At 46.1% G+C, this 21,609-nt stretch overlaps 1 protein-coding gene across 1 annotated transcript in view; it reads right to left on the bottom strand.

Moving 5' to 3' along the window:
• Positions 1-20,887, bottom strand: part of CCDC113 (coiled-coil domain containing 113) — a 29,902-nt gene extending 9,015 nt beyond the window's left edge. The window contains exons 1-5 of the mRNA XM_027857867.1: positions 20,772-20,887; positions 4,704-4,830; positions 3,951-4,112; positions 1,945-2,100; positions 931-1,011 (exon numbers count right to left, since the gene is read on the bottom strand). Coding sequence (XP_027713668.1) covers positions 931-1,011; positions 1,945-2,100; positions 3,951-4,112; positions 4,704-4,830; positions 20,772-20,887 — 642 coding nt within the window. The remainder of the gene's footprint in view (positions 1-930; positions 1,012-1,944; positions 2,101-3,950; positions 4,113-4,703; positions 4,831-20,771) is intronic.
• Between the last annotated feature and the right edge of the window lie 722 nt (positions 20,888-21,609).

Raw genomic sequence — 21,609 nt, 5'->3', positions numbered from 1 at the left:
CTCACACTCCCCAGGAGCAGCGAGATGAGCTATACACGAGGCAGTGAGGGCATGTGCTTGTCCCGGTGAGACTCAGACTAGCTCTTCAGGTCCCGGCAGCTGCCTCTGCTCTGTTTCTTTCCCTGAGCCCATATGACAGAATGTTGTTCCTAAGGTGGAGCCTGCTAGCAGCCGGCTTGTGAGCTTGGGCGGGCCTGAGAAGGCTGGGCCCTGGAGACCCAGTGAATGGCGTTTCTCGGAAGGGAGACTCTGCCACACATCCCTGGCTGGCCGGTCGATAAGGGCCTGGAGAGAGTTGCATGACCACCTGCCTATTCAGCAGCCCCACAGTTCTGCTGGGAGTCTTTCCTGCCCTCCAGTAGGGTAAGAGAGGAGTGACGGGTTACTGTTTCATGTTCTAGATTTTTGTCAGTCCACACTTAGAAGTGTTTTGAGCTTAATGCAGTTTTTGGTAGTGGAAGAAATAAACAGCCTCGTACTCTTGAGTAATGTTGCTAGAAGGGACTCTCTGATCCTTTTCGGGGAGACTTTAAACATGAACCAGGCCTAACCTTTGTTTAAGGAGGTTTTCCTGGAATCACTCCAAGTAGGGGCATTTTGAGATAGAGAGCCCAAAAAACCCCTGATCCCTCCTTTTGGGGCCAGGTGCCCCCAGGACTGAGCCCAATCTGCACAAGGCCACCCTGAGGCCACAGATTTTATAGTAATCAATATATACACTATATATGTGTGTGTGTGTATGTATATGTGCATATATGTGTGTATACATGTATACCCACACATATATATACATGAACACGTAATTTTTATATCTACCACCTCAGTACTCCAATTCCCTGCTCTCCTAGGATACATTTCCCAGCCCATTCAGATACCCACAGAAACAAAAGAACCATATCTGAGACACTGCTATGTACCCCCATTACATACCTGTCTCAACTGCATCAGAATTTTTTTCTTCTGGACTTTGAGAGAAAGGTTTTTCAAATATAATTTGTCCTTCAAAGCATCCTTTAAAAAAAAAAAAAGGACATGTTTTTCCTTTTTTTCCCCTTTCCCTTCTCCCCACACAAACCTTGAACTCAATGGACCATGACACTCAGCCCCTTTTATTTTGAGATGCAGATAATTCTCTCCACATGGTTACAGTCATACTTTTGGCCAAGAAAATCTCTCAAACTCATTTAGGCTCCACCACATAGAAGGCAGTCCTGCCTGACCTCTAGCAAGGGGCTGAGTTGCCGAACCTCTTGAGAATCTTTTGGAGTTCTTCAAACACTTCCTATCAGCCTTCCTAAACCAGGTCTCCTGGGTCCCCCTTTAAATTCTAGGAATCCATTAGCTACAAACAGTATACAAAAGGCTTTCTATTCCCTGTGGCCTGCCCACTGAAGATAAATTTCCCCAGTGTCAACTGAAAATGGGATGAGGAAGAAAAGAAAGCAGAAAGAGCAGATACTTTGCCTGTCCATTTCCCATGTGGTTTTTAGGCTAAAAATTCAAAATCCACATACCTTTCTCCCCCCCCTAAAAAAAAGTCTCATATCTTTAAAAAAAATAAAAGCCACGTTGCTGGATCAGGGGTATTGCATAAATAATAATTTAGATTTATGAAGTAGAAGCAGGTTGAAGTGGTGCAATGGAAAAGGCCCTATGACCTAGAGTTGGCAGAGCTGGGTTTCAGGCTCAGCTGCGGGATGGGGGCAGATCATACCATTTCACTAAACCTCAGTTTCTTCCTCTCTAAAATGGGGGTGATGATGGAGTCCTTGGAGCAGCTATCACAGACCTCCTGTTGTTGGTACTGCTCCTAATAATGTTTGGTGGTCATCCTGTCAGATGTGTACAGGTCTAGCTGAGGTCACTGACGCCTTGGCTGCCACCATCCTTAGGACTGCTGCGCACGCTTCCCCACCCGCCCCTGAAGCGCCCCATCAAACTCACCCTGAGTATATTCTGGTCCTCCACATACTTCAGCACCCGCTGAGTGGCCACAGCACTGCCCCGCTTCCTGGATATCTTATTCAGAATCTCCCTCTCAAACTCTGGCATGGCCTTTTTAAGGTCGGCCCCTCGGATTTCAGCTTCTTCAATGATAGCCTAGAGAAGGTCAGGCCAGAGCAAAGAGGTCTGAGGTTCGGAGCTCCCGGCTGGCTGCGTGGTATCAGGCATATCGCGCTTCCCTTCCCACGTGCATGCCCTGCTGCTCAAGAGGGGCTGGCCAGCTGCTGCTGACCTCAGCACTCCACCCACGCTGTCTACTCCCCTCACCTCCACCCCTTAGAATCAGTAATTCACTTGAAGTTTAAAACAAAAAAAAGCACTAATTGCCTACAAAACGTTTCAGTAGCCCTTCTCGGACAAAGCCTTTCCTACTATCCCCAATTGTCAGTGGTCTAGATTCTTCAAAATATCCTGGATTTATCTACAAAGTACATGTCAAATCCCCCTGTAGAAGAATTCTCCAGACCTTTCCACCTGTGGGAGCTTCCCCAAAATAACCTGGACCCTGCCTTGGCGGTCAACGCGATGAAGTTCTCATGAGGAAACAGGGCTGGGGCATCTCCCCCTTGTATTCTGGAGGGGATGGATGAAGATGAGCCCTTTGAGGCCCATCTGCCACACTGGCTCAACATTCTACCACGGCAGCGTTTCAGCTCTGCCATAAAAATGAGCACATGCCCCGGACAGTGAAGAAATCACGGAGAGTCGAAAAGCACTTAGATAGAAAGTGGGACAAACCATGTGGCTGGCCTAAAAGAGATCAAAGAATGTAGTTCTCAGCTTCTCCTTTTGGAGAAATCCATGCTTGTAGGGGGAAGACTGACTCAAGGTAAACTTGGAGGTCTCTTAACTGCAGGGTACAAAGGACAACAGGTGGAGAGTGGGACAGATGAAGGGGGAGGGGGAGGAGAGCCAGCCTAAGTAAATAAAAATGGAGTCCGTATAAATGTTACAGGTCACGGTGGATTGTTTGCAGGCTTGATGTTCTGGGGGAAAACAGTAAAGTGGTTTCAGCCTGTATGAGACAGAGACAGGCAGTTAAGGTGCAAAATCAGAAAGAGCTGAGTTCAAACCCAGTCTCAGACCAGGTCACTTAACCTCTGCTTACCTCAGTAAAATGGAAATGATAGCACCCACCTCCCAGGGCTATTGTGAGGATCAAATGGGATTATATTTGTAAAGTGTTTTGCAAACCAAAAGTAGTACAGAAGCACTAGCTATCATTTGCTAGTAATATGTATTTCCACATGCTTATAACACAAATGTGTTGAAGTGAATTCAGTCTCTAAAATAGGTATATAATGAACCTGTCAGGACATTGTTCACAGTCTTGATTTCTTGTAGACCCCATTCTATTTGATTAGTCCTAGCCATTTTTATTAACAGGGAATTAATATTTGGGAAAAGAACCCCCTGGAAGAGATGGTAAGTTAGGAATAAAATCAAGTGATTGGCCCTTGACAGTCTAGTGCTTCTCATTCACCAGGATCCTGTAATGGGTGAAGATGAAGGAGCTCTCCAAGGAAGTGCTCTGCGAGCAGTAATCTTCACGAGAACCCCACAGAGAAGACGCACGTCAGAGACAACTTCACAGAGCGGGCAGGTGGTAAGAGGTTACTACTTAGTAACGTCCAAGCCGGTTCTAGGAAAGGCTTTCACAAACTGCCTTCCAAAGCCCACGGATGACTTCCTCATACTGCTCCCGCCATCTCCCAAAAACATCTCCACTGTCCCAGTCACCTTTCATTTATTCTGACCCAGCCCTCTCTGCTTCAGGATCTCACAAGTCAACAGAGCTTAGCGCAGCATACAGTACGCGCTTAATAAATGTTTGCTGATTAACTAATGGGCACCAAAATAAACACTTGTATTTGTCAGCTAATTGATTAGTTAATTAGCAATGATACAGAAGAGAACTGTACTGATTATTCTGGGGAAGGTGATACCTCTTGCCGATGAAGCTCCCGCTCAGAATTTGCCTTCAGTTGCCTCATTTCTTCTTTGATGTCTTCTAGTTCTCGCAGGGCCAGGTCACATTTCTGATCCACTGTAAGGAGCACCAGATGATCTGCGGGTACCCGGGTTTTGGATTTCCGCCTGCTCCGAAGCTGTTAGTTAAGAAAGTCATGACATCAGTAAGCAGGAACCAGCCAAAGGAGCAGGTAAATAAATGAGCCGCTGGTTCCTGGAACTCCCCAGATGAGCACCCAACATGGGAACTACAACCCACCCTGAGACGTTAGGAGCTGTGTAATGGGAAAACGCCACCATGGCACTCCCAGGAGAAAAGTTCAGAAAAAGAAAAAGACCATTCAGCGCTGTCTGGACCAACCTTGAAGTCAGAGCCAGAGCCCCAGGCCTTGAGGTCTGCTGGGGCCAGCTTCAAACGTGAATTGTGTCTGGGCCCAGAATGCAGCTGAAACCTTTTCTAGTGCCTCTCCTTCTTACCTTCCACATATTCAAGGTAATACTGGGAAGCGGGACATCCATGTTGAGAAAGGCTCGCTCCTATCGAAAGGACTTGCCAGCAACTAAAATATCCTCTTTCACACCAATTGGGAAAGCAAAGGAAGGGAGACGTGAAAGTCAGAGCTGGGAGAAAAAGGCAAGGCAGCTTTCTGGAGGAAGCAACGAGTTACAAAGCAGACCCCTAGACACAGGAATGAAATGGTACAAATGCCTCTCACTACAGTAAATACCTGTGCAAAGTCCATTGTTGCTGTTTTAAAATCTGATGTACGTGGGAAGCGCTGATCCCGAGGCTCCAGCTTATTGTAATATTTCTCAAACATCTCCGTTTCGACTTTGAGAGAAGAGTTTCCATAGCTGCAAAAATGGTGGACGACTGAATAAATCTTGCTGTTCAGTTACTCATGAGCCAAAAAGAACGGTCTTCAGTGTCTAGCTTACTTAAAGAGTCACAAAATTCAGAAGCTGCCAATCAAACTACGGCTTATTACTAAGATAAGACTGGGGGTTTCACCTTGAAATTTCTACTAGGTCAAATGTAAATCCACCTAACCCACTTCATTTTTGCAATTACACACTTAGCACAACCTTCAGACATTTCCCCAGTTTATGTGTTTTTTCTCAGTTATTTTATTTCCAGCACCCAACAGATGGAATAATCTACTGGAAATTCATTATAAACAGAAGCAAGTTTGCAACAGATGGTTCTTAAAAAGTTTGAGATGATGAACAATATTCATCACATGCCTGCCCAAATGATGGCTTTCTAACCTTGTCAAGGGCAAAGACATACATGGGCTTGTGCCAGTATTGGGAGTATGTCTACTACCATCCTATTAGAGACCAGTGGAATTTGTTATTTCAGTGGCAAAAACAGTTGTAAGGCCCCTACTGTGTGCAGAGCACCTCTGTTAAGTGTGTGTGGGGATACCAAGATCAAAAAGAAGGAACACCTCCTCCCCCCTCCCTTTCCCTTGCCCTCAAAACTAAGAGATGGAAACTAGACAAAGTAGGAGCTGGAAAGAAAAACAGGAAAAATCACTAGATCTTCTTCTACTGTGGAATTTTAGGAATAGTGTAAGGGAATTGACATTTGACAGCCTCCCCCTAGCTCAGAAGACCCAGAATATAATCATAAGGCGTTGTTTAACAAGGTATTAAAAGATGCCCTGATCCCTTTGTGACGTGACCTTTCTCTGGCAGAATTAAAGGGAATAACTTCATCTGGACAAGCAAAAAATGAAATCCCCTTTTGATGGCTTTAAATAGCTAATCCCTGGAGGCAGCAGCTCAGTTAGAGGGAGTTCCAAGCCAGGAGCCAGAAGTGGGAGAGGAATGAGGCCCCTGAGAGGGAATCATTCTCTAGGAGGAGAGAGTTTCTCCCTTCTTCCTCAAGCACATCGCTTTGAAGTGGAGCCACTTGACAGACAGGAGACATTGAATCCAGAAGAAGGCAGAGAGCATGCTCCAGAAAAACGGAGTTAAAGGAAGGCTATCTCATGAGAAAGAAGAAGCAGCTTCATAGGACAGAATCCCTGGGAACAGAAAAGAATGCTAGTTATGAAGAAAGAGAAGATCCTCTAACTCCAGCTAAGCAATCTGCCCAGCAGAGACAACGTGCCCAAAAGGAGGTGAATGAGGAGGAGACAGAAGGGACTTCCAGGCCCTGCAAGAGTACCAACAGTGCCATATATATATACTTTTGCCATATACATATCCTATCTATCATGTTCTTCACTATCACTACACTGAGTTTGAGCCTACTCTTCCAGTGACACTGTGTGAGGGTGAGTGTGCCCAGGTTTATGGAGGGATGTTTTGTAGCTACAGTTTGTAGCTACAATGCCATTTACTTACTACTAGTACTCCTTACTACCTTTACTTACTATGCTATTTTAGCAAATGCCTTTACTAAGAGTTAATTGTGTCTACTGGCTGATTGTTAATGGGAAACATACCAGTAGGGGCTCATGAGCTACACTGTTAAAAATGCAAACCCACAGGGTTACCCCCAGAACCTGGGGACCCAACCCTCAGGTCTGAAAGTTGGAATAGCCCCAGAAGGGTTCATAAACTAAAAACAGAAATTCCAATCTTCTTTCTCCAACAACACATTACTTTGCCAGGGTACTTAAACTCTGATCCGGACTATACATTCCATCCTGTTCTTTCTGTTCCAGTTTCACTTCCTGCCTTTCATGGTCTTGATTCTATGGTCCAGGGATTCTTAACATGGGATCCATGGACAGACTTTAGGGAATTTGTGAACTTGGATGAGAAAAAAGTTACATTTTTACATTTTCACCGACCTATAAATGAAACTTAGCATCTCCAATTATTTAAAAACATTATTCTGATAAGGGGCCCATAGGTTTCACCAGACTGCCATTGGGATCTATAACACAAAAGAAGGCTAAAAAGCCTTGCTGCAGTCAAACATCTCAAAAAGACTCTGTCCACCCTTAAATCCTTCAGTCCCTTGTCCTTTCATTTTCCCTCACCACTGCTAGATCACCCCTTAGCTCATAGTCACCAACTGCTACTGGAATAAGTCTTGAAACTGTGTTTCCTGCATCCCCTTCAAATTCATGTTTTCTAACCTCACTTGGGTCCTCACCACTGTGTGGCAATCCTTGTATTACTTCCTATCGCACTCTCCCACAGCTGTTCTTCTAAATCTTCTCTCTCCCCTCAAGGCTTCAACTCTATTCCCACCTCCCATTCTTGGCAGAGACCCACACAGCTTGTTTTATGGATGTAACAGAGTATAATCAGTTTTTCTGTCTTCTGGCCAACCACGGGTGCTGACTCAGTATTAAAGGACTCGGGCACTTTGGGGATGGTGAGACAATCCCTTTATTGGCTGATAAGCAGGAAGAGCTACAGATCTTTGGAGATTGCCTCACCATCCCCAAAGTGTCCAAGTCTTTCCACTCCTGATTGGCCAGAAGCAGGCAGAACAGTTCTACATATGCTTTGTTACCCCAAGACTGTGACTGCCCGTTATCTTCCTTTGGGCCTACCTTAAAACTAACTATGCCCTCCTTCTCTCCATTCTAGAAAAGGTGAAGTACTCTTTCCTGTTTGCCAAGGCTAACTTATCCCCTCCCATCCTTAATCTCCACCTCCATACTCATATACATGTCTCTTGTGGGACCTTGCTCCACCAATCCTTCCCTTTCAATCCCTTCCCCTCTGCCTAAAAACACCTTTTCTTTTAATCTGCCACACCTTATACTCTCCTCTTATATCTCTCCTTCCTTTATGGGATAAATTTCTAGAAAGAATAATCTATATAACTGTCTCTATTTTCTGCCACCCACCTTAATCCCCCGAGATCTGACTTTCATTCCCATCACTTTACCGTAATAATCTTTCCAAGGTCACCAGTGACTTTTTAAAAACTATTTTATTGATATCTTCTGTTTTACAACACTTATGTTCCCTAATGTATTCCTTCCCCTTCTTCATGACCCTTTCAGAAAGCCATCCCTTAAAATAAAGAATAACTATTCAGCAAAATTAACACATCAAAAAAGTCTGGCTCTATCAGCAATGTTGTTCATCCATAGTCCCCACCCCACCCCCACCTCTGCAAAGAAAAAGAACGAGGTGCAGCAGTGGAAAAACCAGGGGGAGACCTTACCAAAGGGGAGCTGGCAAGTTCAGTCCCTTTGAACCTGCAGAACCTCACAGTGGGTTGACAGTGACTGAATCCAGCAACAGTCTGTGGTAACTCAACTCACATAAGCCAACAGACCAGAACACACAAACCTCAGGCCAGGAGGGCAGTGAACAGACTTCTCCCTAAGTCATGCCACTTTGGAAGCACTGGAAACTTGTACGCCCCCAGACTGAGCTGTGAAAGCAGTGAAAGCTCAGGCCAGGCATCCCCCCAGAAGTGAGCAGAGTTCAAAATTAACATAAAGTCCAAAGTCAAGAAAGAAGCTGAAAAAATGAAAAAATACAAAAAGAACCTGACCATAAAGATCTACTACAGTAACAGCTCAAAACACACAGAAGACAATCACTTGAAAACATCTACAAGCAAAGCCTCGGAGAAAAATGCAGATTGAACAAAAGCCCAAAAAGAATTTCTAGAACAGTTAAAGCAAGAGCCAAAGAAAAGATTTTTAAGAGAATAAAAAAATTAGGAAGGAGGAGGAAATGTGATATGAGAATATACGCTAAACGTGATAAGAGTGGTAGAGGAAAAAAGGGGAAAAGAAATGAGACCTATGCAAAAAAAAAAAAAAAAGTCATGGAAAGAGAACTAACATCACTGAAGAAAATAATTCCCTAAAAATCACAATTGACCAAACGGAAGCTAATGACTCCATGAAACATCAAGAAATAATCAACTTCCCTATTTCTTTTGACAGTTGTCTATCCATGTATCCAGTTGAAATCATCTTTGACTCTTCTCTCTTCCTTACTTGTTCCTCCCCCAACACTCCAAAATCCTTTTTGGCTTGGAAATCTGTTTATCGTTGATAAACTTCATTGAGGTACATATGTCTCCTCAAACTTTTCAAGGTCCAAATGCTTCTTAATTATCTGTCTTTTGCCATCATACAACATACTGTCACTTTTGTTGGGTAGATACTTCTGAGTGTATGGTCCACAGCATACATTAGCACAAGACAGACTTATGATTTCATCAATGTAAGAACTCCCTGGTGGAGTTTGAAACCCATCTAGAACTTAGATTTGTCTTAAGAGTGCTACCCCAGGCTCAAAATGAGAAAGTGACTTGTTCACTGTCACTAACAGAATATCTGTTAGCAGCAGGGATATAAATCCAGATTTTTCCTTGCTGGGGTCCAGTATTCTCATCACACTACCTCTCACGGCTTATGCCATAATACAATCGATTGCAAAGTTCCTACCTCCAGAATTTCTCTTGAATCGATCATGTACTCTATAATTACAATGCCGCCACCACCTTGGCGGGCTTCCACCTTCTGAAGAATGAAATTGCTCTTAAAGCAAGTCAAGAAATAATTAACTTTTACTTTTTGTTACTAAATAATTAACATAATAAATAACAAATCAAGAAATAATTAACTTTTACTCTTTGTTACTCTCTGCTTTGACTAGAGAGAGAACTCCAGCAGATGTCTGGATAACTGAGGTCTTCATCACTCCTACATCATGCCTCTGACCCAGGCTTGTGTTCTGCTGTCAAAGTTGCTCATCTGTTTCCTCTTCCTGCCCAGGTGATCAGTAGCACACCATCCAAATACTTTCTGCCATGATTCATCCCTCTTGGATTTCCTAACATTAGTATATATTCTTAACAGAGAATACTACACTTCCCTCCCACCACCCTTTACTGAGTCTGTTTCTCTACCAGAAACATTCCCGGCATGGGTGTCACCCCATCAAATCACCATGATATCCAACAGATGAAATTTGCCTCCTTGTGTTAGGACCTCTATTTAATGTGATTCACTTTAGCAAGTATTTATTAAGCACCTACTATGTATTTAGGGACTATGTTGAGTGCTGAGGATACAAAGACTAAAACTAAACAGTTCCTGCCCTCAGGGAGCTTACATGGGGGGAGCAAAAACACGTAGCACATAAGTAAACAGAAAAATACATAAATTTAAAGTACTTTCATGGGAGAGGAATGTGGGCATTAACAATGAGGAAAGTCAGAAACAGCCTCTTAAAGAGATGGCACTTCAGTCAAGCTTTGAAGAGGATTAGGGATGCCCAAGAGACAGAGGAGAACATTCCAGGAATGGGGGACACCTTGTAAGAGAAAACACAGTGGGGAATGATAGAATGTTCTACAGGAGAATAGCAAGTAAGCCAACTGGGCTGGAATGTGGAATGAATAAGGGGGAACTGGTATGAAATCATCCTAGAAAGGGGTGGATTAGTTGCAGCCAGATTGTAAAAGTTTTAAATGTCAACCAGAAGGATGATGTATTTTATTCTAGAGGCCACTGAAGCTTCTTGAACAGAGAAGTGACAGGGCTAGACCCAGACCTTAAGAATATCAATTTGAATACCTTAGTCTGTCCACGTTTGTCTGCAGGAAAGCAGTCAGTAGACGGGAAGAAGTTAAAGATAAGTGAGAGTGGGGATGATAGAGAGGGAAATCTGTGGAGAAAACAGGATGGAATGGGGTCACTTGTGTATATGGAGGAGTTCTGCCTTGGCAAGGGGAAGGGCCCATGTGAGAGAGAGTCAAAGAAGGAGGAAATGTGATGGGAGATAAGCAGGAGGGGAGAAGAGGGAGCTCTCAGGGAATGGACTCATGTTTTTCAGTGAAATATATGAGGCAAGAGTTTCAGCTGGGAGGTGAGAAAGAGGGGAACCATGAGGTTTGAAAAAGTTTGAAAAAAAAAAAAACACTGTGGTGAGTGGGATAGTGAGTCCCTAGGAAGGTAAGAAAGCATTGCCTTGCTATAGTGAGGGTCAGGTTGAGATAACATAAGATAAATGGACAGTGGACCCAGTCAGCACAGTTTCACGATTTTCTCTGGCTTCATTCATCAGCATGTGTGTAAAAGCAAAGGCTGCGGACAGTGGGAGCCATTCAGTGCTGAGGCTTGTCAGGGCAAGATACTCAATCTTGCCGGGTAGAATAGTTTACAGCCTATACTTCTACATTTTGTTTTATTATAGTTTTGATTGTTTCATCATCGCTGACAAATCCACTGTAATCTCTGACTGATGTTCCTTGGCTTATTAATTGTCTTTCTTCTTGAAGCTGGCGATTAGAGTGTTGACTTAATGTGTCTAAGAGAGCTGAATCTTGCATTCTTTCCTTTTGGGATGCTGTGGTTTCTTTCTATTTGCAGATTGTTGCTTTTTTTGTGAGGACTCTAGAATTTTTTTTTCTAAAACAATTTCCCTGAATATAACTTATTTTTCCTCATTTCCATTCCCTTTATAATTTTTTACTTTCTTCTTTTATTTGCACTTATGATTTTTTTTTTACCAGTGTTGTCTCAGTTCATATTTTTTTTCAATGTGTTATTTGATTCACGAACTGGGTTGCCATGACCAAAGAAAAAATCAATCAACAAATTGCCGACTTCCTGGCAATGAATCTCTCCACAGGAAACTTGGCTGGTGCTTGAAACCTTTCCAATACGGTAGAACCTGATGTAGCTTGTGCTGCTGGCAGAGCCTTCAAGAACCCAGGGTCACCTCTGTATTCAAAGGCGGCATCCAAGCCCCACAGCATGGTAGAAGATCCCTTGTGCACAATGCATACAAAGACACAGCAGATGAGAGCTGCCCGGGCTGAAAAGGCCTGGATGGTCTATAATCCACATCTCTAGAGGTAGGGAGTACCCACATTAACGAGGTCACAGAAACATGCAGGAGTTACTATCCCATTCCAGACACCTCTCAGGGCATGCCATCAGTGGCATGGCACTACTTTACTGACTACAGTAGTCAGTCATATTTCCGATGCTGATAGACTCTGGTCCTTCACTTCATTTCCTATTTTGGTTGATTTTCCTTTGCTGATGTGGATTTTTAGCCATTTTCCTTCTCCTTGGTGATTTCTTTTGCTCTTACAGGGGCGTGGGGGGGAGGACTATGCCCTTTGACCTTGTCCAATTCCAGCTCCAATGCCACGTCCTCCAGAAAGCTTTTCATGGCCTGTTCTTCCAGAAGGAAGTTCTCCCTCCTCTGCACTCCCACAGCTCTTCCCACAATTCTTCAATGTTCTTTTATCAAGAATAAGTTGCATTTTTTATAGCATTCTCACAGTTTCAAGGTAGTTTTACATGCTTTATTACATTTGATTCACACAACTGTTAGGTAGACAAATAGTATGCTCATTTTACACATGAGGAATGGGAAATTCAGACCTGGAGGAAAGGTAACTTGCCAGCTGAAGTCACACTAGCTGTAAGGCGTCACGTAAAAGAGTAGGGTCTACAGCCCAAGCCTCTCTTCAACCTTAGTACAGCACCTACGATACCACCACACACGGCTTTTCTTAGGGCTTACGTCTCTTGTGATTATCTTATGATGTGTCTCAATTCTCATCAGAGGCAAGCAGGAGTTTTGGACCCAGAACCAGAACCAGAACAGCTCCAACGCTGGCATGAGAACCTGGGCAAATCATTTCGCCCAAGCAGCCTGTAAAACAGGGGCAGCAATACTTGTACCGTCTACAGCACTGAACCCTTCAGTTCTTTTGAATGGAAAATAGGGCTAATGCCTGTACTGCCTGCCTCCACATATCAGGAAAGCACCCCGCAGTTTTCAGCATCCTATAAAAGGGAGACAGGATCATGCGTGGGGCCCATCACCTTCTGCCGTATATGTCTGAGCTCCTCCACCCATCCACCCTTCCTGTCATTGTAAGTTCCCTGAAGGCAGGAGCCAGTCTTCTTTCATTTCTATATCCTCACACTGCTTGGCATGATGCCATGCATCCAAATATCTGGCGAGTAAAGAACAGCACATGCTATTCCTTATATTTTCACACAGCTTCTTAACCTGAAAACACAGCACTCCACCTTCAGAAACAATCAGACAAGTCAAAGGTTTAAGATCACAGAGAAGAAAGGAAATGTTGAAGCCATCCACTCTGACCGTAACCCTCAAGAACAGAGGAGTTAAGTGAGACTTTGAGAGGTAAGGGGACTTGCATAAGGTCTCCCTGCAGGTGACCTTCAAACTCAGGTCCTATGACTTAAAATCTATTCATTTCAACCACACCAGGAGCACAGGGCATTGGCAGTTTCTCTTAATGCTGCATTCACAGATTCAATAAATGCTCAAGTACTTACAAATTCAAGCACAAAAGCGATGGCAATATTGATTTTATTATTAATAATCAAAGATATCACCATACATTTTAACACAGATATCTTGCCCCCCCTGCTTATATCCCGTACTTTAGACAATCTGGCTCATCTTCTAAAACTGTTCCTTTGCATTTGTTCCATGAGATAAGCAACAGCTTTGCCATACTTTCTTGGTTGTGTAAAACAGAAAGGCCTGGAAATCCAGTCTCCAAATGGACTTGTGACCTTGACCTTGTACTTGCTATTCAGAGAACATACAGCTTCTTAGACCTAAACAATTGTTTCTCACACTTAACAATAATAGACTTTTTAAAGACTTGAATACTAGAACCACTGTAATTTTTATTCTTCATATCAACAAATGAAAGTTTCTAAACTATCTAAATTCAAAATAATTCTTATATTAAAGGTGTTTGATTAATATTAAATGAAATCATCAAAATTAATAAAAATGATTATTCCCTTAGAAACTTTTGTTTCTTAATTTTTTCCCAAAGCATTTACTCGTATACAAAGTAGACTCTGAATACATATCAATTCAACTTTAACATAGGACTCCTTTCATTTTTTTTTCCAATTCTTTTTTAAAGACGTTAAAAGTTTCACAAGCTCAATAAAAGAAAAATCCAGTTTAAGGGCTAGAAACTACCTTAATGACTGTGGAATCCAAACCTTCACCTCACTTTCGGGGAAGACGAGGCAATGGGAAATGAAATGCCTGGCCCAATGTCTCCAACCTATTAAATACCGGGAGGTGGATTCAAACCCAGGTCTTCTCCTTCCAAATTTATGCCCCTTTGATTATACCACAATGCCAAGGACCAACCCTTCTCACTCTACCCCCAGTCCCAATCAAGAGAAGGGGGAGCTCTTCTAGACTAGCATCTCAGAAGACTTTGTGGGCTTTCATTTGGAGACGAGAGACTTGGGGAACACTGCACGAAAGGGAACGGGTCAGGCAAGAGCTGCAGCCTTTGAGTTCACTGGACAGACAGGTAAGCATGGGGCAGGGCTGAGAGCCTTGGGCTGGGGGGTCAGGATCTGCTGCATCTCAGAGTCAGGGGGTCATGAAGAGGTCCTGCCCCTTCTATAGCCTCCCCAACAGGGGAAATCCAGTGATGAGGCACCCATCCCCCTTGGGGGCAGCCCTGATTATTAGCTTTCTCCTACACTTGAGTTAAATGTACCTCTCAGCACCCTCTGCTTTTGCCATCAGAGGTCAAGCTTCTAGCCCTCTCTCCTGAAACACCATCCAGATCCAGGGGCTGCTCAGTCCCAGGAAAGCCAAGTGAGGGGCAGCAGGGAGGGAGGAGCATCGCCCCCTGACCCAGGGAGGTGTGACAGCTGGACAGTCAAGGGCAGTGGGACCGTGAAAAGGGCCCCAGGAGGCATCTCGGTCCACCCCACCTGATGAGGAAACCCAGCTACCCAGCCGGGTTCTGCAGGCCCTCCTGGGAACCCTCGGCTGGCCCCTTCCCCTCTCTGGCTCTCTATTTCCTCCTCAGTTAAATGGTCCTACTAATGTCCACTCTGCCCACCTCCCAGGACCATGCTACGGAAACTTGCATGATGTACCTCACAGAAAAGCAGATGTTTGCCCCTGCCCAGGGGCCCAGCGTGTGGAAACAAGCATTTCCTGAATGTTGTCCAAGACCTGAGAATTTGGATGCTGGCATTGGAAATGATGCTTCACAAACGTGTGCATGGGAAGCAATGTTGGACATGAAGCTGGGTTGAATTGTTTCTTCTTTGTTACAAATTTTCTCTGACCCAACCTTGAACCTGGGGTGTTCCATATCTTAAGGCTTTCCATCAGGCTCTGAGCCCTGTAGATTTTTCAAGTGCCAGGTAGGGGATATCCCAGTGGTCAACACCCAGGCCTGGAATCAGGAAGATCTGAGTGTAATTGCACTCTTGTACACTTATTAGCTGTGTGACCCTGGGCAAGTTACTTTAACCGCTGTCTGCCTCAGTTTCCCCAACCGTAAAATGGGGATAACAGTACTGACCTCACAGGTTGTTGAGAGGATCAAGTGAGCTAATATGTGTAAAGCATTTAGCACTTTGCCTGACATACAGTAGGTGCTATATAAATGCTACCTATCATCATCATCGTCATCATTAATTCACGACTAAACTCATTTGGGAAATGTTAGAGTAACTACATCAGTGTATGTATAATAGATACCTTGTAACAGGGTCTCACTGCATCAAAAGGTAAGTCAATGGTTCCCTGACCCAACAGGAATAACTTCTTCTGCAGAGAATACAAAGAGGTTCGAAGAATGGGGTTGTGTGTCCACATAACTGGCCTCACTGGTATCCCTCATAGGTATGGGTCTTTATATATTTATTTATCTATTATCACAATGTCAATAAATGCATATTATGTATTATTTATAGGTATCTCAAGTCCTTGGGCTTAACAAATCCTGCTACCACTATACATGCCCGCATGTATGCACACACACACACACACACACACACACCCTACCTTCCACCTTGGCTCTGGCAAACTTTACACATTAAAGGAGAAGGAATAAAGGGTCCTATCTCAGCCTCCATGGTGCAGGCTTCTGGCTGAAGCCTCTTCTCCCACCTGGAGTGGGAGGTATCCTACCTCAATCAATCTATTAACATTTATTAAGCACCTCCTGTGTGCCAGGCACTGTGCTAAGCGCCGGGGATACAAAAAGAGGCAGAAGACAATTTCCTGCCCTCAAGGAGCTCACGATCTAATGGAGAGACAATAAGGAAACACATGTACAAACAAGCAATAGGCAGGATAAGTAGGAAATGGCCAACAGAGGGAAGGCACTAGAAGGAAGAGGGGCTGGGGAAGGCTTCTGGTAAAAGATAGGGTTTTAGCTGGGACTTAAAGGAAGGCAGTAGTTAGAGCACAGGAGGGAGACCCTTATAGGGAAGGGGGACAACCAGAGAGAATGCCCCAAGCTCAGAGATGGAGGGTCTTGTTCATGGAATACCCAGGAGGCCAGAGTTACTAGATGGAAGAGTATGTCAGGAAGCAAGCCTAAGAAGACTGGGTAGATGTGGGGGGGGGGGGGGATGGGTTATAAAGAAGAGCTCTGAGGGCCAAACAGAGAATTTTGTATTTGCTTCTGAAGGCAAGAGGGAGGCATTGCAGTTTACTGAGTAGGGGGTGATGTAGGCAGATCTGTACTTTAGTGATTTCGTGGCTGAAAGGAGGGTGGCATGGAGTGGGGAAGAGACTAGGGGAGGACAGGCACCCCAGCAGCTCCTGCAGTATTCCTGGTGTGAGGTGATGAGGGCCTGCCCTGGGTCAGGGGGAGATGCCGCAGAGGTGAAAACAGCAGGCTCTGGCAACAGCTTGAGGGTGTGTGTGTGTGCGCACACACGCGCGCGTATGTATTAGGGGGAAACATAATGAGTTCAGTGAGTTCACTTTTGGACATGTTGAGTTTCAGATGTCGACTGGACATCCAGTTCGAGATATCTGGAAGGCAGTCGGAGGTGTGATACTGGACGCCAGCAGAGACTCTGGGGCAGCATAGGGGGACGTGACAGTCATCACCATAGACAGTCATTACGTCCACGGGAGCCGGTGCGACCACCAAGTGAAGTAGTCTGGAGGGAGAGGAGAGGAGGGCCCAGGACTGAACCCTGAGGACACCAGTGCTCAGAGGGGATGATCTGGAGGAGGATTCAGCAAAGGAGACAGAGAAGGAGCGGTCAGAGAGGTAGGAGAACCAGGAGAGACCTGGAGAGAAGAAGAGTGTTGAGGAAAAAAGAGAGTGATCCACACTATCAGAGCTGCAGAGAGGTTGAGGAGAATGAGGGTAGAGAGAAGGCCACCGGATGTGGCCACAAAGAGAGAGCAGAATAAGGTCAGAAGCCGGGTGCAAGGAGTTAATAAGAAAGTGAGATGACACCCCCCCATATCCAAGCTGTTGCCAGGGCCTGCTGATTTCACCTCTGCGGCATCTCCCCCCGACCCAGGGCAGGCCCTCATCACCTCACACCAGAATACTGCAGGAGCTGCTGGGGGGCCTGTCCTCCCCTTGTGTCTTCCCCACTCCATGCCACCCTCCTTTCAGCCACTAAATTACTAAAGTACAGGTCTGCCTACATCACCCCCTGCTCAATAAGAAGGTGGAGGTATTGAGTGTAAACAGCTTTCTCAAGGAGTTTAGCCACAAAAGAGAAAAGTGATACAGGACGCGAGCAGGGATAGAAGGATCAAGTGAGGGCTTTCTCAGGATGGGGGAGGCAAGGGCATGTTTGTAGGCAGTAGGGAAGGAGCCGGTAGAGAGGGAGAGACTGAAAACAGGTGAAAGAGTGAGGAAGACAGAGGAGAAGGCCTGGAATGGGGTCGCAAACAGGTAGAGCCTTGGTAAGGAGGAGGACCGCTTCATCAGGAAGGAGGAGAGAGTAGCAGAAGGCATCTGATAGGAGAGGAGAAGAGGGGAGAAAGGAGGGAGCTCACAGTAAATGGCCTCAATTTTAGATGAGACAGGGAGAGGAGGGAGGGGAGCCATGGGAGGCTTGAGGAGGGTAAGGTTTGGAAGAGCCATGTGGAGAGTGGGAGAGTGAGCTGGTAAAGGAGTCAGAGCAGGATTGCCTGGCAGCAGTGAGGGCCCAATTAAGGTTGTGTAACATAAATCTATAGTGGACCCTGTCAGAACAGGTGCGTGATTTTCTCCACCTTCATTCAGTAGCGTGTGTGTAGGCACCAAGGTGATGAATGGTGGGAGCGCCCCAAAGCTGAGGCTCGGACGGCTTAATCAGTGACATAAATGGGGAGCTAAGGATTCAAGGGAGGAGGACAGTGTAGAGGTGAAATGGCTCACCAAGGAGCCTGTGCAGAGGAGATGGCCTAGAGAGAACTCACGGGTCAAGGGCTTAGAGGTCATGGTGCAAATAAAGAATAGCCTTATGAACGGGAGGGCAGAGGGAGACATGAAGAGCCAATGGATTATGGCTGAATAAGGGGATGTTGGAATTCCTCAACGTGGAGGTGGTACATTTGTGGCTGACGGCAAGATCCAGGGTGTGACCATTTCTGTGTGTGGCTAAGGGAGGACGGAGGAGTAGCTCCGTGGTTCGAGGAACTGAGTAGTTAGGGTTTTTGAGGGAGAGACAATATGTATCTAGAAGTCCCTCTAGTATGAAAGCAGTAATTGGGGAGGAGAGAAAAATAGTGAGCCAAGTATGGAACTTCTTGAGGAAGGAAGGGGAGTGGCCTGGGGCATGGTGGGGGAGAGCCTGTAGACAACAGCTTCAGGGCTTTTGATTGAGTGGTAGACATGAATAGCAGGCACTTCAAAGGCAGAGAGGTTACAGAATAACGAAGGGGAGCACTGGGCACAACAATGGGGAGCCTAGGAGAATGAGGGAAGGGGCAGCCTCTCCAAAGCCTGTATGCAGCCAGACACCTCTGGATGCAGACCAAGTTCCGAGGTGAAAATAGGGCTCCCAAGGGAGCCAGGATATTTGTACACTTGGGGCACACAGTTTTTGTTCGGAGCAGGTATTTCACCAAGGATTTTCTAAGTCTTTGGACTTAATCTTTTCAGGCCAGAAGCTCCCTGGGAGAGGAGCTCATTACAGGAGAGCCTAGATCAGGGTGAGAGGAAATGGGAACAGAATTCTTTCAACACAGTAACCACCTAGTGTGAGTAGGGCACAATTTCTTACCAGTTCCTCCATTAGTCCAAAGTCCTAGAATCTCAGAGGGCTAAGAGAACCCGTATCAGGACAACAATCCCTTCTACAAGATCCCTGGCATTGCTAGTGAGAGGGAACACTCTCACTAGTACAGTACACTTTGGGACTGGTTAAAAACCTGTTTGAAAATGTTTCCTGATATAGAGCCAAAATCTGCCCCTGCACAACTTCGACCCACCGCTCCTATTAGGCCTTCTGAGGTCGAGAACACGGGTGAGGATGGAGACCTGGGCTGGAACCCCTGCGCTGTACCCACTACTCTGTCCTGTTCTTCACCTCTGGGATCAAGCAGAGCACAAACTTCCACCTGATTTTGATGATAAGGTGGGAGGCCCTGCTCTACCCCCAAACTTTCCTCATCTGTACAAATGAGAGGGGCTGGACTGGCTGATGATTCCTTTCCAGCATTGATGCTCTGTGGCTCAGCCAGGGCTAGAAAGAGCCCTGGGTTGGAAAGAGGCCTTGGAGATGCCCAAGTCCAAAGAAGCTGAACCTGGGGTCTGTGAACTTGTGCTGTGGACAGATAGAAGATAGATGGATGTATGGATGGATGGATGAATGGATAGATGGATAGATGGATGGATAGATGATGGATGGATGGATAGATGGATAGATGGATGGATGGACGGATGGACGGATGATGGATGGATAGATGGACAGACAGACAAAGGAGTGGATAGATAGATAGGTGAGTGGATAGGTAGATAGATGGATAGATAAATAGGTAGATAGAGAGATGGGTGGACAGATATAGATAGATGGGTAGGCAGACAGAGGTGGATAGATAGGTAGGTAGGTAGGTAGACAGGGAGATAGATAGATAGATAGATAGGTGGGGTAGATAGATAGACAGATAGATGGGTAGATTGGTAGATGGATAGACAGATGGGTAGATAGAGAGATGGGTGGGTGGATGGATAGATAGATGGATAGATGGACGGACAGATGGATAGATCAATAGTGATAGATATAAACATAGACTCAGATATATGTGTTTTGCTAACTACTGCATTATCATTGTTTTCCTCTGCAATCCTACTTATTTTATATATTTAGGCAGCTGGTGGCACAGTGGATAGAATGCTGGGCCTGTAGCCTGGGAGATCAGAGTTCAAATCCAGCCTCAGATACTTACTGGTTGTGTGACTGACCCTGGGCAAGTTACTTAAGCTCTGTTTGCCTCAGTTTCCTCAACTGTAAAATGGAGGTAATAAGAGCACCTCCTGTTGGGCCAGTTATTGTGTGGATCAAAAGAGAGAATATTTGTAAAGCTCCTGGCACACAGTAGGTGCTACATAAATGCTTATTCCATTTGCTTCTCTTCCCTTCCCATGCACAAAAACATGATTCTGAGAAGGGGTCTTTAACCTTCACTAGTCTCCCAGCGGGGTCCAAGGCCATACACAAGGTTATGGACGCTTGGTCCTGTCCAAGCTTCCTCATTTTCTAGTGCAGGAAACCAGGGCTCAGAAACCGGAAGTGACTTATCCATGGTCAGAATTCGAACCCAGGTACTCTGAGAACACATTCTAGGCTCTGTGTCCAAAGGCAGAGCTGGAAGCGAATTGTGCGTCCACAGGGACATCCGTGCATGTGGGCAGGGTAGGAGCCTCAAGGGCAGAGAGGCCCCACAGGCGCCTCTTTTTGGGCAGAAGAGGAGCATGACGGCCCAAGCGGGCTCCACACCCGCGTCCTCCGGGCAGAAGAGGAGCCCGACGGCCCGAGGAGGCCCCTTTCGAACCGCCCCGGCCCCGCGCGCGTGGGCCTCGAGGCGGGAGGCGGCCCGCGGCGGGTCGGTACCTGAGCTCCTCCACCAGGCCGCAGAGCTGGATGGTGGGCAGCTCCACGTTCTCCCCGAACTGGGAGTCGGAGGTGGGCACGCTGTCCGTCTCCTCCTCGCCGCCGCCGCTCGTCATCTCGCTGCTGCTTGTCGTCGCCGTCTTGCTTCTCCTCGGGCTGCAGCAGCCTCGAAAGCCGCCGCCTTGGACTTCTCGCGCCGCCGCAGAACGCCGTTGCCAGGGCAGCGGGTGGCGTCACTGGGCTGCGCAGCGCGCTGCGGCGCGTTGCCGTGGAGACGGGACGCCGTGAGGCCCCGCGCCTGCGCCCTGTCCGGGAGGCTCCCGACCGCGCCTCCTACCAGCCCGGCTCCCCGGCCGCTGCCTCTAGGCAGACGCCTTGGGTAGCGGTGCCGCGGTTGCCGGCGGAGGGGAAGCCGAGACAGTCGTGCCAAGATGCCCGGGGTTCACCAGCGCCTGGGCAGTAGGTACCCAGAGGTCCTTTAGTCTCTTGTAGACCCCCAGGAGGGACCGCTTGTCAACCAGGGTCTCCTACTCCGCCCCAGGGCCCCGAAGAACAGCTTTTAATCACATGCCCATCGCCCCAGAACTGAATAAGCCTGTAGCCTCAGTTTCCTTACCTGTAAAAAAGAAGAGGTTCCATTAGATCGAGGGTTAACTTTGTTTTTATCAAGGACCCCTTTGACAGTCTAGTGAAGCCTGGAAACCCCCTTCTCAGAATAATGGTTTTAAATGCACAAAATAAAATACAAAGGAAACCATTTTTTTTTTTAAAGTTCCATGACCTTTATATAACTCCCTAGATAAGTCCTTGGGGGCAGGAACTAACTTTTACCTCTTTT

The sequence above is a fragment of the Vombatus ursinus genome, unplaced genomic scaffold (genome assembly GCF_900497805.2).
Source record: "Vombatus ursinus unplaced genomic scaffold, bare-nosed wombat genome assembly UNPS02012515.1, whole genome shotgun sequence".
Classification (NCBI taxonomy): Eukaryota; Metazoa; Chordata; class Mammalia; order Diprotodontia; family Vombatidae; genus Vombatus; species Vombatus ursinus.
Note: the sequence above shows the minus strand (reverse complement) of the source record. Positions and strands in the feature narration are given on the sequence as shown.